We start from the raw sequence: 16,533 nt of genomic DNA, 5'->3' as shown, positions 1-16,533 counted from the left end.
TCTTGATAATCATCTCAGACTGTGATTAAAATAGTAAGTAACCATTCCTTAGTGAGAGTCACCTGAGAAATGAGAGAGCACAAGAAATGACTAGAAGCACAAATAAAAAATTCATTTTATTTCTGTTTATGTTTCTTGTGTTTAAATAATGGTTTTAAAGGTACAGGTAGTAAAACAGGATGTCACAATAAGAGTAATGTGTTTTTCTTCAAGTGTGCAACACACACAAGACAAAGGAGAAGTCAGTTTTTTGGAAATTGAAGAGCTGTATCTACAAACAACTTTTGATGAAATGGCTATTTTCACCAGCCTTGCAGTGAACATTGCAGATAAAAATCTGTCTGGTTCAGGACTTGCTGTCAACCAAAACCATAGGGAAACACTGGAGCACTGTCTGTTAGTGGTGTCAGAACAGCTTTTAAACAGCTACTCTTCTGAGGTGAGTTAGAAATGATCATTGAAGTCCACGTTTGTTCTGCTTATTTCTGTATTTTAAAGTCACAGAGCATGTTTTTTTCCTTGAACTTTAGCACTTTTCCTGTTAAAATTGAATTGCAGATAATTTTTAATATTTCCTACAAAATGAAGTAGACAAATGTTTGTTTCCCTATAATGCTCTTCAGAATACCCCAAACAAGTTACATGGGAAATAGTTACATGATCTGCAAACTGAGAAGTATACATAAAATTACAAGTTTGGCCATTTTCTCCTTCCATACAATTTCTGCCCTCCATAATTCAGAGTTTTGTTGAAGTACCGAATTAAACACCTCAGGTGAAGTCCTGGCCCAATTCAGTAAATGTTAGAGCTCTCATTGATGGCAGTGGAGCCAGGATTTCACCTTAGTGGTGACTATCAGCTTGTGCCTGGGAAGAAAAAGAATTGTAATTTTTGAATGTTCCAATTCCTTAGACAAGGTTGCACTGTTGTTAGTATATTACTGTTCTTCTTGAACTGGCTTATTCCTGGGTGTGCCAATGGTCTTGAGCAAATCACATAACTTCTGTGCCTACATCTGCCTATCTTTAAATTACAGATAAAAATACTTACCTATTTTACAGGAGTGTAATGAAGCTATTTGTAAAGTTCTTTGTGATCCTTTGTTGAAAGGCAGTGCAGTATACAAGAGAAGTATTAATGTAATAAACATTAAAGCATTAAAAGAACCATTAGTAGCTCTGTAAGCTGCTGAAGCACCATTTAATGTAAAATTTATGATGTATTTATATTATGTATTAGATTTGTTCCAAGTCTACTACTGCAGAACACCTAGTCCGATGTGTCAGTCTCTTGACTGGTGTTCTTAGCTGCTATTGCTATGCTGGCACATTAACTGAAGAGGATGCATGTAAATCAGAATTGTTCCATAAAGCTAAGGTTAGTAATAATGTGTGTTTGATAACTGTAAAGAAAATAATATTCAATAACTTTAAAATGATGAATAATTATTAAAAATGAGTATTTTCATATTTTCAAAACAAAACAATTGTTTCTGCTGGTTTCTGCTTAACAAATCACAGTAGGTGACAGAATTCAATGCATATTTAATTTATAGGGACTAGTTTTCTCACTATTACTAAAAAAATTTATAGAATTTTCTTTTTTAAACTGTAATGGAAACTAGGCATAACTAAAATTACATATACACTACTAAAACTACAATTATTTTGCAATTGAAGATATTCTAGTTATTAAAATTTTGCCTACTTGCTTTTGAGAAAATATAAAAAATCAAAATGATCAGGGTCCAGATAGCTAAAGGGTTTATTAATAAGTTAATGGCACCCTTCACCTCTAGGTCACTTGTGCAGATCTATCCATATTGGTAGTGAATTAGTCACTGAGAGCAGTTTGACTATCTGAATTTATTTGGTAGTCCTGCTCTAATTCCCTAGTAGCCATGTATATATAAAGCCACCATCACTAATAAAACTGTTTAACTTCTTTGTTGGGAATCTGAGCTAGTAGGTCAAAGACTGAACGCACATGGAGATTGAATTATCTTTCATGACTAGAGGTGGTGCCTTGCTTCAGAGTTGAAGCACAATATCAGAGCAATATGGAGAAATGCCATGTTTTTCTTTGGTGATTAGAAAATTTGAATTTCCATCAGGTCTGTGTGGTCAGTTCATCACTTCTAGAGAGCAATGAATGTTTAAAATGGAGAAAAAAAGCAAACTTTCCACCCCAAAACTACTAACTCATGACCTGAATAGTGAAGCTTAAATGTGCAGCAGAACCACATATGTCTGTGTGTATGTGCGTGCATGCAGTCAAATAAGGGAAATATGTGATTGAGAGATTTTCACTACATTGTATTTGTATTTCTGTTTTTAATAGTCTCTCATGCATTATGTTGGAGAAAGCATTTCTCAGTCTAAAAGTAAACCTAATGAAGACTCTAGGATCATCTTGTTGAGGACTTTGATAACACAATGTACCAACTGCTTATGTAATTGTACCAAGGTAGGATATTTAAAATAATGTTTGTCCATTATTTTTATTCTGTAATAGATATCTAACTTAATTGTAACTTTCAAAAAGCAATAATAATGTATTTTGCAAGCTTCTGAGATGTTTATCTCTTTCATATTTACTGAATTATGTATTGCATAGGGAAAAAAACTATTAGAACATTAAAGTTGCACAGTTATATCAGGAAATGCCGAAGTTAAGGCAATAATATGCAACTTCAACTCTACCGCCTTATGAGCATGCTTTACAGTAGTCTTCAATTGCATGCTATTTCTCAAATACAGTACAATATAAAATACTTTTTTCCATAATCTTAAGTCCTTATCATTTTAAGCTTACATGAATTTCATTATCATAATCAGTTTCTTTTTGACTGTATTTTTTTAACATAAGTTCTCTACTCACTAAGGTATGTACTTTTTACTCTCTTCTCTCTCCAACCAGCAGAACATTCTTTCTTAGATACAATTAAGAGGATCAGGCAGTTGGCTATGAATTGTGAATTTAGGAGGCCTGTATGTGCTAATAAATATTCAGTATTGTTCAGATGCAAAACCATGCTCTGAAGTTCCTAGCCTCTGTTTGCCAGAAGCTGGGAATGGGCGACGGGATGGATCACTTGATGATTACCTGTTCTGTTTATTCCCTCTGAAGCACCTGGCATTGGCCACTGTCGGAAGACAGAATACTGGGCTAGATGGACCTTTGGTCTGACCCAGTATGGCCATTTTTATATTCTTATACTTAATCTCTAGTAAGTACAGTACTATATATATCTGATAGAGTATATTACAATCATTCCTGTCTGGCATATGCAGAGTAGTACATGTTACTGCAAAGGCCTACACCTATATCTAAAGTAATAGAAAAATTGTATGGTGTAATATTTGAGAAATAATGAACCAGATCTTCAGCTGGTGTAAATTGATGATGCTCTATTAAGTCAGCTACAAGCTCTGTTGAAGTCAGCATTGGGAGGGGGAAATCTATTGTTGTTGAAAATCATATACAATTATGTAATTAAAGGCTGTATTGTAAAGTCATTGAAGTCAGCAAAGCTATGCTGATTTGATTCAGCTGAGGGTGTGGCCTAGTGTTTTGTCATGAAATTAAATACTGTATTGTAGAACACAAGAGGGCAGAGCCCAGAATGAATTTAGAACCTCAACAATGCAACCTTAACCCATAGAATTTCCTGAATTTCGAATGCTTATTTATGCAATTTTAACATTCTCTTCACTTACAGGGAGATTTTCAAATGGCTGTTAGGCTCCCAACTTCCATTTGACCCTTTGAAAATTTCCCTCATCGTTTATGTGGAATTTCCTAGGCAAAAAAGATAAAACATAAAAAGGAGCTTTACTCTCTAGAAATTCAAAGATATTTTAGGTAGCAATAAATAGACAATAGTGAGAATAAATTTAATAACTAAATCAGTATTTGGTGAGACATGATTAGTGTTTATAAGAGGGAGTCCCTCGTCTATCCACCTTAGTTGGCACTCAGTTTTGCACCTCACCCAGCTTCAGATATCCTGAGGTGCATCAGAAATGAGGCTCCCTCCTGCACACCTTACAAAGTCTTCAGGAACCTTTATTTAACCCTTTCATTGCTTACATGATCAGCAAAAGACGAGGTAAAAATTAAATGTGCACTTGACCCAGCCTGGTTATAGGGCGTATAATGTCTGATCCAAAGCCCATTGAAGTCAATGAGTCTTTCTGTCAACTTCATTTCGATGAGGACTTTAGTATGTTCTTAACACATTTGTATGTACATCCCAGCATCTTCTAATATATGCAGGAAGGAACCCCTCTCCTTCACCTTAGCAGACTGTGCCACAGTCTGCAGAGCCAGGCTAGGCAATGGCAGTGTTAGCATAAGCCCAACCCACACTGTATTTTCCTGTTTGCAATATTCTATTTAATTGGACTTCTCAACGTGTCACTATGCAGCTAAGTTAGCTATGCATGCATGTGAAGCAAACCGCTCCTTAGCTGTGCAGCTTTTGAACTCATCAGAAAAAAATCTCCTGCTTGTGATCCATGCGTAATTTTCAGATGTTCACCTGTCAGATCAAAACCAATGCAGGATATTTCAGTCCTCACAGTTTGGCTCTATGACTATTAAAAAAAAACCCACCAGAATTATTTTTATAATTGAGAGAGGTGTTTTTTAACTCCCTGAGCTCAAAAACAAGTGACCCGTTTTTAAAAAATAATCTCTGTGCAGAGACCAAGCATAGCACAATTTTTGATCAAAAAAAGTTTCAGAAAGTTATGAGAGACTGAAATGGGGCTAGAATGCAGGCTGCTAACCTTAGCTACAATATTTACTGCTGCAGCTATCATTCAGTAAAAAAAGTTTAATGCAACATAAGGTGCACTGTGTTGCATTAGCGTAAAGGTTAAAGTTGTAGCCACTCCTTGCAACAGCTCCTGGAATGAATATTGGTACCCCAAAAAACCCTTGACAATAAAGATTTTATATTGAAATCCTCCTCAGCTTTAACTATAGCATCACTAGGATGCAGCTGCTGTTTACAGATACATTAGTGGAATGTTTTCTTTTTTTACATATCTTTGAGGCTTCTACTCATTCCATGACTGTTCCTCAAGATAATGCAGTAAATAGGTATATAAGAGGAATACATTTTTAAGAAATCATGATTTTTTTTTAAAAAACTTTGATTTATATTCAATTTTTTTGTTTTCTGATTGGAGTTTTAAAAAAGTGACTTATCCAAAATGTCACAGATGAGAGAGATTACAGTACCTCTCTCTGACCAAAAAAAACAGCCAAACTGATGACAACATTTTAGAAAAAAAACGTTTCTACTTGATTAGTAATATATTTGAACTTGCTTACAGACATGTTCCATTTTGGATTTTTCAGGATAAATTGTAGTGCATGACACACTCCTGATATTGGAATCTGGACCTGTATTTTTAATATTATCTGTTTACTTTAATGAATTCACAGTATGGAATAAGTCCAGTTCCTTTCTAAGAACAGACTATGTTATGTGTGCTGGGATAACTGGTCTGTCTACTTTGTTTTCTAACAGAGCAGTCCAAGTAAGATCTTATCAGGCTTATTCCTGAGTTTGTTAACATCAAAGACGATGAATGATCTTGTAGATATTTGCAAACATCTGGTAAGTATGTTTATCTAAATGCTGTGTTTCTTTGCATGAGGATTATTTATACAGTATAAATAACTCAGAGACAAACTGAATGTGATTTTTATTACAGGAAACAAATTAGGCAATAAAAATATATCAGACTTAAGGGCCTTTCTAACTAGTAGTGTTTGTGTGGACCATTCCTACAGGTGTGAACAATGAAAAAACATTGCTCAAAGAACTATACTAATCTTGCGTCCAAAATTTAGTTATATCATTTAAGCCTTGTTTTGATACTATATGAATGAAAAGTGCACACTGACAAAGCTATAGAAATAATAAATTATAACCCCCACTTTTATTAAGTGAATGAAAAATAGAAACACATTGTAAAGTAGTTATGGCTTTTTGATCAGTTATTTTAACATCCACAAACAGCTTAATTTATTCTTAAGATAGTCAAAACACACATCTTACTACTCAGCCATACATCTTACAGCATCACCTGTTGCACTAGCTTCTACCCGTGCTTTTTCGGTAATTAATTTGATAATAAATGCCAGAAATACTTCTTCATGTAACAGATCTGAATCAAGGCCAAATCTGGGAGCTGCAAGCACATAAGAATTTGCTTCCATTTCTTTTTCATTGTATTAAGCTCATCTGTTTTTTAATGTTAAATGTTTTTTTGCGTTTGGAAAAGATGAAGGATTTTTCTGCTATGAAAGTAACTCTTTAAAGGTGCTTGAAAAATAAATATTCTTCAAATATGTACACGTCTGTCCTACACTTAGTAGCAAGGTGACAGAATGTGGCATCACTAAGTTTTGTAAAAACCTTGAAACTGTATCCTCATCTGCTTCCAATGCACCTTGAGCTGGGTGTCCAGTCCAAATAAATAACATACTTAGTATTTTGTGTGAGGAGAAGCTGACAGTTTCACCACTGTTAGCTTGTCAGCCAGTTGGTTGAACGGTAATTATTTGGGGAGTCCTTGTGTCATGCTCTGGTTTCTAATCAGAAGTTTGCCAGTTTCTAAAGTAACGTTGGTGTTTAAGTGCTAACAATGCAGTCGGCATTCTACGAAACCCAGAAAAGAAAGCATTCTCTTTCCCAAAGAGCTCACCATCTAAAGAAAACAGTTCAAATCACACACAGTGCACCAGCTAACTAGAAGATGGGTTTATCGCAGAAAGCTGAAGTAAATATGATGCTTCATAGTTGATGACTTTTAATTGGTAGGTTGCACAGAAGTGCAAAGAGGGATTTCAATGAGATTAACTACAATTATAATTATTATTTATTGTGTGTATTACAATACTGCTGAAGGGGCCCTGTCAAGGGTTAGGACCCTACTGTGTGTTAGGCAATATACAAACAAGTAACAGGAAGCCACGCTTTGACCCAAAGAACTATATTTAGGACATGATGGAACAGGTAGAGGAAACAGAGAAGTGGAAAAATGTGAGGACAGGTAACAGCAAAATGAACACATTTTGTATCTCAGAAAGTATTAATTTTAAAAAACTCATTCTCCCACAAGGTGTGCACACTACTAAAGTGAGTAAATTCATGATCTTAGCATCCCATGTCCTTTCTCACCCTGTTTGGTTCACAAGGAAATGATGGTCTGTTTCCATGTTCTGTTACCTATATGGCATCTTCAGCCACCAAAAATAAAATTTACAAGAATGTGATGCTTTTGTTAGATGGTCTTTACAGGCAAACCAAGTGATGCTGGAGAAGTAGACCTAATGGAAGATGATATTGAGGAGGGTGCAATGGAAGTAGATAACCATGTAGCCATGGACCGATTTGATGATCACTATATCACTGACTTCGGTGATGCAAATGAGTCTGGGGAGATGCAAAACGTAACTGGTAAGTGAAAGTCTGCTTTCTGTCCAGAATTGTTTGCATAAGTGTAGGGCACATGCTTTTTTCAATCTTACACTGCCCACTTGTCTCACATCACAGTTAGGCAACACATTGGACCATTACAGTAGCTGGGATTGTAGCTGAGCCATTTGCCTCCAGAACAATAATAGTGTCTTAGCAATTCAGTAGTGTTGTACCAAACATTAACTAAAGCCTTGGGAGGAAACTACTATTCTTCATTTACAGTTGGTAAAACTGAAGCAGATAAAGTAAATAACTTGCTCAGGGTCATACAGTGACTCTGTGGCAGAGCAGGGAATAGAGCTCAGGTCTCCAGACTCCCACTCCAGTGGTCTAATCACTAGTCCATGCGTCCCTTCATACCCAGTACCAGGATATTTTCTTCTGCGTTGTAGTTGGTTCTATTTAATTGTCTCTCTTTTCTTGCAGAGTAGGTCTATCACCTCTTTGGCAAGGTCAGCTTTCTCACATATCCAGATTTGCAAAAGAGTTGTCACTTTCCTTATCCATGGCACAGATTTTTTTTCCCTACCAGGCTGGTTTGGCGCCAGCAGTGGTATCATGCTTTCTTTTGAAATCTGATCTGAATTCTTGCTTAAGATGATCACGTTATGCCTTAGTCAGGACTATGATTTCTATTTTATTTTGGAGGGGAGAGATCAATTTGTTATACTAATACTTCAAACTGTTCTTTGTCTGCTTATTCCACTGTGTTGAATGAGCACCTCTGGAATTAGTTCCTCCAGACCATTCGATAAATAACACTGGTCTACAATTTTTGAGAAGTCGTCTGCTTCAGAGATAAAATGTGCTATTTATTATGTATTTTGATGTGCTGAATTCAAATATGACAATTAAAACAACTGATTGGCTACTATTTCTAAGATATTTAAGTTTTTACATTTTATGTCTATGTATATTGTGTAGATAGTAGAGTTTTAATCATAAATTGTAAACCTAGGTCTTTTCATGTGTTTATGGTTGCTTTACATGATAATATTTCACCTGTCCTGTTTATGTAACACTTTAAAAATCAGCAAAAGGGTTATATAAATAAAATGTATTATGAAACAAAAGGCAAAAAACTATTATGTACATAGTTTAGTCCTATTCAGTGTCTACTCGGCGCTTCTTGGCTTGTCTCTTGTATTCATTCAATGGAGCATCTCTTGTCACTGTCCAGCAATAGTCTGCAAGCATTGATGGGCTCCATTTGCCCTGATAGCGTTTCTCCATTGTTGCAATGTCCTGGTGAAATCGCTTGCCGTGCTCGTCGCTCACTGTTCCGCAGTTTGGTGGAAAAAAATCTAGATGAGAGTGCAAAAAATGTATCTTTAGTGACATGTTGCAACCAAGGCTTTTGTATGCCTTGAGGAGGTTTTCCACCAACAACCTGTAGTTGTCTGCCTTGTTGTTTCCGAGAAAATGTATTGCCACTAACTGGAAGGCTTTCCATGCTGTCTTTTCCTTGCCACGCAGTGCATGGTCAAATGCATCATCTCGAAGAAGTTCACGAATCTGAGGACCAACAAAGACACCTTCCTTTATCTTAGCTTCACTTAACCTTGGAAATTTTCCACGGAGGTACTTGAAAGCTGCTTGTGTTTTGTCAATGGCCTTGACAAAGTTCTTCATCAGACCCAGCTTGATGTGTAAGGGTGGTAACAAAATCTTCCTTGATTCAACAAGTGGTGGATGCTGAACACTTTTCCTCCCAGGCTCCAATGACTGTCGGAGTGGCCAATCTTTCTTGATGTAGTGGGAATCTCTTGCACGACTATCCCATTCGCAGAGAAAACAGCAGTACTTTGTGTATCCAGTCTGCAGACCAAGCAAGAGAGCAACAACCTTCAAATCGCCACAAAGCTGCCACTGATGTTGGTCATAGTTTATGCACCTCAAAAGTTGTTTCATGTTGTCATAGGTTTCCTTCATATGGACTGCCTGATCAACTGGAATTGATGGCAAAACATTGCCATTATGCAGTAAAACAGCTTTAAGACTCGTCTTCGATGAATCAATGAACAGTCTCCACTCATCTGGATCGTGAACGATGTTGAGGGCTGCCATCACACCATCGATGTTGTTGCAGGCTACAAGATCACCTTCCATGAAGAAGAATGGGACAAGATCCTTTTGACGGTCACGGAACATGGAAACCCTAACATCACCTGCCAGGAGATTCCACTGCTGTAGTCTGGAGCCCAACAGCTCTGCCTTACTCTTGGGTAGTTCCAAATCCCTGACAAGGTCATTCAGTTCACCTTGTGTTATGAGGTGTGGTTCAGAGGAGGAGGATGGGAGAAAATGTGGGTCCTGTGACATTGATGGTTCAGGACCAGAAGTTTCATCCTCTTCCTCTTCCTCGTCTGACTCAAGTGAGAATGATTCTGGTGCATCAGGAACCGGCAGTCCTTCTCCGTGGGGTACTGGGCGTATAGCTGATGGAATGTTTGGATAATGCACAGTCCACTTTTTCTTCTTTGACACACCTTTCCCAACTGGAGGCACCATGCAGAAGTAACAATTGCTGGTAGGATCTGTTGGCTCTCTCCAAATCATTGGCACTGCAAAAGGCATAGATTTCCTTTTCCTGTTCAACCACTGGCGAAGATTTGTTGCATAGTGTTGTAGCATATGTGTGGGGCCCACCTCTTGTACTGATCTCCAATTTTGCAGCCAAAATAAAGGTGATAGGCTTTTTTAACCATAGTGGTTATACTGCGCTTTTGTGATGCAAAAGTCACTTCACCACAAACATAGCAGAAGTTATCTGCACTGTTCACACAAGTACGAGGCATCTCTGCTCACTTTGGCTAAACAGAAATGTGTCCCTTTGCAATATCAAACACTGACAAATAAGAGAGCACGACACTGTATGATTTCTACAGCTGATATAGGGCAATTTGTTCAGCAGAGTGATGTAAGCTTCGTTATGATTGCATCATCCATGACTTCTAGGAATAACATGATGCAATTCATATCATGTATGACGCAATACCAGCTTCAGATTGCATCATTCATTGTTTTGCCTAAAAAGCAAGTACTGTCCAAACGCAGTAATAGATTTATTCATAGATCCAATCAAAGATGTATTTTAGTCATTTCTGGTTTAAATTGAGATCCCTTCCCTTTATAACTCACTTATCCTCCGCCATTCCCAAGTCATGGGTCGTATATACTGACCCAATAGCATATCTTGAAAACTAGAGCCAATCAACAATTTTAAGCATAATTTTCGTTCTCAGTGACCCAGAATTAGTAAAGTTTGACTACATTTATTTCAGAAGCATTTTGGCTGTAGAGCAGTGTAATAGTAAACACTGGGGTTGGTGGCAGCAGCTCTGGACATCAGAGAAAATGGACATGTATATGGAGCCATTCTCTCTAGGTCACAAATTTGGACCCGGTCAGTAGTATAGAGTCAGTTGTCATCACCTTAGGTTTGTTGGGTGGGCTTTGTAAAAAGTGGGGAAATTTGTTTGTGGTCTCAACCAAATTCTGAGTCGGCAAGTGTCCACAAAAAAACACATAACAAATGGTTCTATTGATACCCTGGTTGCCAGTTTTCGCACAGAGGCCTAGGGTATGTCTGGATATAAAGAGTGCAAAATACCCTTCTGTTTCTAGAGGTGGTCGCTCTAGAACAGAGGCCTCACTCCAGATAGAGAAAGCTTGAGGTAGTGCTGTCCATACTGTACCTATTCTGTAGCTAAGAGACTTCAAGGCTGCCAGTCTTAAATTTTTTTGAGAACATAATTTAACTTGATAAATGCACATAACTCTATCATGTTTTTAATATAACTTTTATTTTCCTAGAAGAAGCATTTTTTTGTACTTGACAAGAAACTTTTTTTTTAGGTGCTATGAGCCCATTAGCTGAAGAACATTTGACAAAGCAGGATTTACTCCTCCTTGAAATTCTGAGGCTCTTGTGTCTATGTGTAACTACAGCACAAATCCATACAGTCTGCTTCAGAGCACCTGACATACGGCGGAAGCTGTTAATGCTAATTGATAAAAGTATATTTGATGCTGCTAAATCACTGCATCTACAAGTGGTGAGTGTGACATTGAGAAACTTCTTGATTCAGCAGTTATCTCTCTGTAGATAGACACTGTCTCTTAGAGTCGTACACACATTCTGTGGCCATTCTCTTGGACTCAGTCCACTCAGAAGAACTTATAGTGTCTGCTTCTGAAGATTTAAATTTTTTTTTACAAAGCTTATAGGATTTGTCAGAAACCAGACACTAGATTGCTGGGCCATATGGTATCTGCCTTCAGTATTAACCTTTAGCAGGTGGCTTAGAGGTTGTGCAGTCTTATTCTCTGGGACAGAGTGTAGGAACTCCTTTCCAACTACTAGAACTGATATGTTTATATGCCAAAATATAAGATTTAATTACCCATATTATTGTGCATCAAATAATTCATTTGCATGAAACAAATGTCAAATTATCTAACCATGTAAAAACTGACATAAATATTGACATAAATATTTGACATAAAGCATTTAACAGCCATTGAAAATGCTTATCCTTATTATTTTGTTTTTGTGTGTGTATATAAAAATATTACTAATGTGTTCTATTTTTAATTATGCCTTAGTATTTAGTCCTTTTGAAGGAACTCCCAACTGAAGAAAATTTGTTGCCAGAAGATGATCTTCTCATGCTTCTCAAGCCTCTTTCGTAAGAAATAACATCAATTATATGTTAATAAAAATATTTTATTCGGCAACTATCTAATTTTTCTACCTGTTTGGCTTCTAAAGCTATCTCTTTTTTCTTTCCCAGTGACGTGTGCTCCTTGTATCGTCGAGATCAAGAAGTTTGTAAAGCAATTCTAAATAATCTACTTCCTGCAGCAGTGGGGTTGGGCCAAGCCAACCCAAATGTTGAAGAAACAGGGGAAGTCCAAGGACAATTTTTAACTGTTGTGGGAGCATTTTGGTACGTTTTATTTATTTTATGCAGTAATCTATTTCTTGGCTTGATGGCTGATGACCTATTCAAAGGTTGTGATGCTGCTGTGGGGCCAGCTGTCAGTAGTGCTGTGAGTTTATCTAGTCTGTACACTTCTCCAAAAAGATTCATGTGGGATACCAGTTCTATATTAAAATTAGATCACAGATCCTCATAGCCACTAAGTGATAGTTTAAAGGCACGTTGAAAGGTAAACTTAGACCCAAACATCAATATGATGGGGCAGTGATTTCTGAATTCTGAGTTGTTTTTTAAATTCCTTAGTCCATTGCCAAGGTAATTAAATAGAATTCACTGAGGCCGTGGCTACACTCAAAACTTCAAAGCGCTGCCGCGGGAGCGCTCCCGCAGCAGCGCTTTGAAGTGCGAGTGTGGTCGCGTGCCAGCGCTGGGAGAGCGCTGCAGGTACTCCACCTCCATGAGGGGATTAGCTTGCAGCACTGGGAGCACGGCTCCCAGCGCTGGGGCACTGTTTACACTGGCGCTTTACAGCACTGTAATTTGCTGCGCTCAGGGGGGTGTTTTTTTACACCACTGAGCGAGAAAGTTGCAGTGCTGTAAAGCGCCAGTGTAGCCAAGCCCTGAGAGAAAAAAGAGACAGTTCTCCCTGTTGGCTTTATGGCAATAATTAACAAATGCTCTTCCAAGCAGTATTTATGATATTGATACACAAACAAGAAAATAAATAGTCCTTTAAAACTGGGGGGAAAATGCTTGCTAATCAGGTCAGAAGGATTACTTAAAAGCATCTAAGAATGAATTACAAAGAGCAGAGAGTAATGTCTTTAGACTTTTTTCCTGACATTAAGCTTGTAATAGGTATTTAAATGGCTTCTGTTTCAGGCACTTGACAAAGGAAGGGAGATGTACGGCTCCAGTAAGAGTGGCCCTACTGAACTGCATGAAAGCCCTACTTGAGGTGAGCCATATTTTCCTATCTGATGTTAGTTTAATACAGTGATTCTCAGACCTTAGTGGTTCAGGAGCCAAATTAGCGATCAACATTTCCCAAAAGAGCCACAGTAGTATGAATTCATTGTTTCATTTGCTATAAGTACTATTCATATTTAAACAGTATGACTGTGAAATATTTAGTTTATATTTATATTAATTATATATATATTATTCTCACAGCAAGTAAGTTAATAACTTAGTGCAAATAAATAACTTAATTGGTTAATAACATAGTAAAAGCATCCAGATAGATTAATAACTTTAATGTTATGTGCTGCAAGGAGCCACAGGTAACATATTAAAGAGCCACTTTTGGCTCTTGAGCCTCAGTCTGAGTATTACTGGTGTAGTAAGTGTAATACTCAATGTTTGCTTGAAAGTAGTGTAGAAAGAGCTACTGCATACATCAATATAACAAGTACATCCAGTGTTCATTTCTGTATAAATTCCATACATATTTAACAAGAGATGTTCATTTTCTTCAGGCTGATCCTCATTCAAATTGGGCTGTGCTTAATGTAAACGATAAAGATCTGCCTGTGAGAGATGTTTTCCCACATTTCCTCGCAGATAGCCACCATCAAGTTTGCATGCTCGCTGCAAAGTCAATAACCAGGTGATCACCTAGACCTTTTTGTAGTTTGTTTAGATAATTAAATCAGTATATTTAAGGATAGTAGACAATTTTTCTCTTTTGCATGCTATGTAGCTACCCAAAGTTCTTAAAGCTATAAAAACACCTGGATGTCTTAAGGCAATGTGGCATCTTCCATTTATGTTGACTGAGGCCTTCAAAACTTGTGTAAATTTGCAGTACTATATGTTATAGTAACGATTTGTGTAAAACCCATTGTGTGTAGACCCTTCATGTAGATATATTTATCTTCATGGAAAAAATAGACTAAGTACTGTAAATAATGTGATGCCTTGTGCTAGACAAGCAGTGATTTTGTCCTTTCCCTAAATAAGGGAGCTTCTGAGGAACTCTTCACAAATATTAATGAATTTATCTTAGCAATGCTACATGAGGTAAAGACAACAGTGACAGAGGATCAGAGTTTGGATCCATTGCTCCCTGGTTAACAGGGACTTGGACACTTTCAAATGATTCCTCTCCCTGCCACCCAGCAAATCCTCATACTTCCATCTGAGCATTTTTGGATGGCGGGAGGGTTGAGGCCTTTGAAAAATGGGGACTCTAGACACCACCTTCTGCCCCTCAAAACAAAGAAATCCTAATATTTACCATGTAAAATATACACCAATTCTGAAGATTAAGTGTTAGATTAAATAATTGTTGTCCGTGTTTTATTTTAAGTTTGTTCCAAGATGTGAAACAGAGAGATTCTTCTGGATTACCAAAAGCTCTTCCTTTGAAGTTCCAGCAAAAGGCCTTTGAGAATGTATACCTCAGAGTTCAAGAAGGAATGAGAGATCTGGTAATAAGATCGAATTGTTAGCCATGTGTAAATGTTCAGGGTCAAATGCTTCATTTTCTTAGAACTTTGTCATTGCTAGAAGACTGTCATTTTTCAGGACTAGTGAAACAAGGGGCAAAATATTTTCCTAGGCACCTCCCTTGTCACTCTCCTGTCCGTGCTACAAACTCAGGTGCATACAGTGGCGTAGCCAGGCGGAGGGAACAGGGGGAATGATTTAAAAAAAAAAAAAAAAAAAAAAAGGCACCACCCGCTGCAGCGCTTTTATTTTTTATTACTTACCCGGCAGCGCTCCGGGTCTTCGGCGGCGGGCCCTTCACTCGCTCCGGGTGTCTTCGGCGGCGGGCCCTTCACTCGCTCCGGGTGTCTTCAGCGGCACTGAAGGACCCGCCGCCGAAATGCTGCCGAAGACCCACGGAGCGAGTGAAGGTCCCGCCGCCGAAGACCCGGAGCGCCGCCAGGTGAGTAAAATAAAAGCGCCACAGCGGGTGGTGCATTTTTTTTTTATCGCTCCCCCGGGTGAGTACAAAGGCACCAGGAAATTGACAAGGCACCACTTGTGCTCAGTGGAGGAACGGCTGCTGTCCCCTCCCCCCCTAGCTACGCTACTGGGTGCATGGTTCACATGTGTGGCCATCTGTGGAATACAAATAGGGACCACACATGTCAAAGAACCTCCAGTTACAGGTAAGTAACCTCAATTTTATGCAGCTTCTTTGAGAGGTACATAGATGATAAAAGAGAGAACATTTTTCTCTCTTTCTTTCCAGAGATTGTGCCCATGAATGCTGTATTTGTGTAGTGTAAAAACAAAGGGCTTAAATTTTCATAAGAGAAATATTTCCAGTGTTCAGTGCAGTAACTTTCACAAACCCAAAATTTGCTTTTAAAAATTACAAGAGAATTAGAGAAAGGGATAAGCTGCATTTATGTTGTAGGATAATTGAAATTCCGTTGAGGGAATTTTTTCTTCTTCTTTCCTACCACATGATGGCTTCTTGACTTTCCTTCCAATTTTTAAGGATCCTTTCATATTTTTATTTGTTTTAGCATGGATTCCCAAGCTCAAATTAGTCACCAGCCTTCCAAGTAAGGTGATTGCATAAGACTGACTTGATAGCTCAGCAACGCTGTTCCATAGGAGGGGAGAGGTGGCAGTTGAATTGCTAAGCCATCCATTGCCTTCCCCATATGCATCTCAGGAGCTCAGCATACTGCCTCCATTGTTATAAAGGGTGTTTTTAGTTTAAAAAGTTTTAGCTCATGTAAGAGTTCAGAAGCTCCCATTTAACATTCTTAACAATTATTTCATTCTTAATTGATGAAGGCACGTGGTGGCATGCGCCCTGAAGACCTCTTGGATGAGCAGTGTAATAGAAGAGCAGTTCTGCTGATGCTGATAACCATGGTTTTATGTTGCAGTCCTGTGTGTGAAAAGCAGGCTTTGTTTGCTATTTGCCAGTCTGTGAAAGAAAATGGATTGGAGCCTCACCTTATAAAAAAGGCAAGTATACAAGAGAAATGCTTCTTACAGTTAGGTTATAAATTATACAAGTAAAGCAGAGTTGTAGTGTGTACCCTTTATTTTAAATTGAATTGATTGATAGTTCTCTGTTACCTCCCTCTGAGTTCGGCTCCTGTGCGGCCACAGTT

The 16,533-nt window shown here is 37.9% G+C and overlaps 1 protein-coding gene across 1 annotated transcript in view; it reads left to right on the top strand.

Annotated features, from left to right (window-relative positions):
• Positions 1-16,533, top strand: part of ATM (ATM serine/threonine kinase) — a 105,717-nt gene that overhangs the window by 32,994 nt on the left and 56,190 nt on the right. Inside the window, exons 13-24 of the mRNA XM_065405114.1 lie at positions 214-439; positions 1,253-1,378; positions 2,342-2,467; positions 5,544-5,633; positions 7,310-7,481; positions 11,361-11,560; positions 12,111-12,193; positions 12,299-12,454; positions 13,331-13,406; positions 13,927-14,057; positions 14,760-14,880; positions 16,208-16,384. Coding sequence (XP_065261186.1) covers positions 214-439; positions 1,253-1,378; positions 2,342-2,467; positions 5,544-5,633; positions 7,310-7,481; positions 11,361-11,560; positions 12,111-12,193; positions 12,299-12,454; positions 13,331-13,406; positions 13,927-14,057; positions 14,760-14,880; positions 16,208-16,384 — 1,684 coding nt within the window. The remainder of the gene's footprint in view (positions 1-213; positions 440-1,252; positions 1,379-2,341; positions 2,468-5,543; positions 5,634-7,309; positions 7,482-11,360; positions 11,561-12,110; positions 12,194-12,298; positions 12,455-13,330; positions 13,407-13,926; positions 14,058-14,759; positions 14,881-16,207; positions 16,385-16,533) is intronic.

This window comes from Emys orbicularis, chromosome 1, assembly GCF_028017835.1.
Source record: "Emys orbicularis isolate rEmyOrb1 chromosome 1, rEmyOrb1.hap1, whole genome shotgun sequence".
Classification (NCBI taxonomy): domain Eukaryota; kingdom Metazoa; phylum Chordata; order Testudines; family Emydidae; genus Emys; species Emys orbicularis.
The sequence above is the reverse complement of the archived record's forward strand: the minus strand, read 5'-3'. Positions and strand labels throughout refer to the sequence as shown.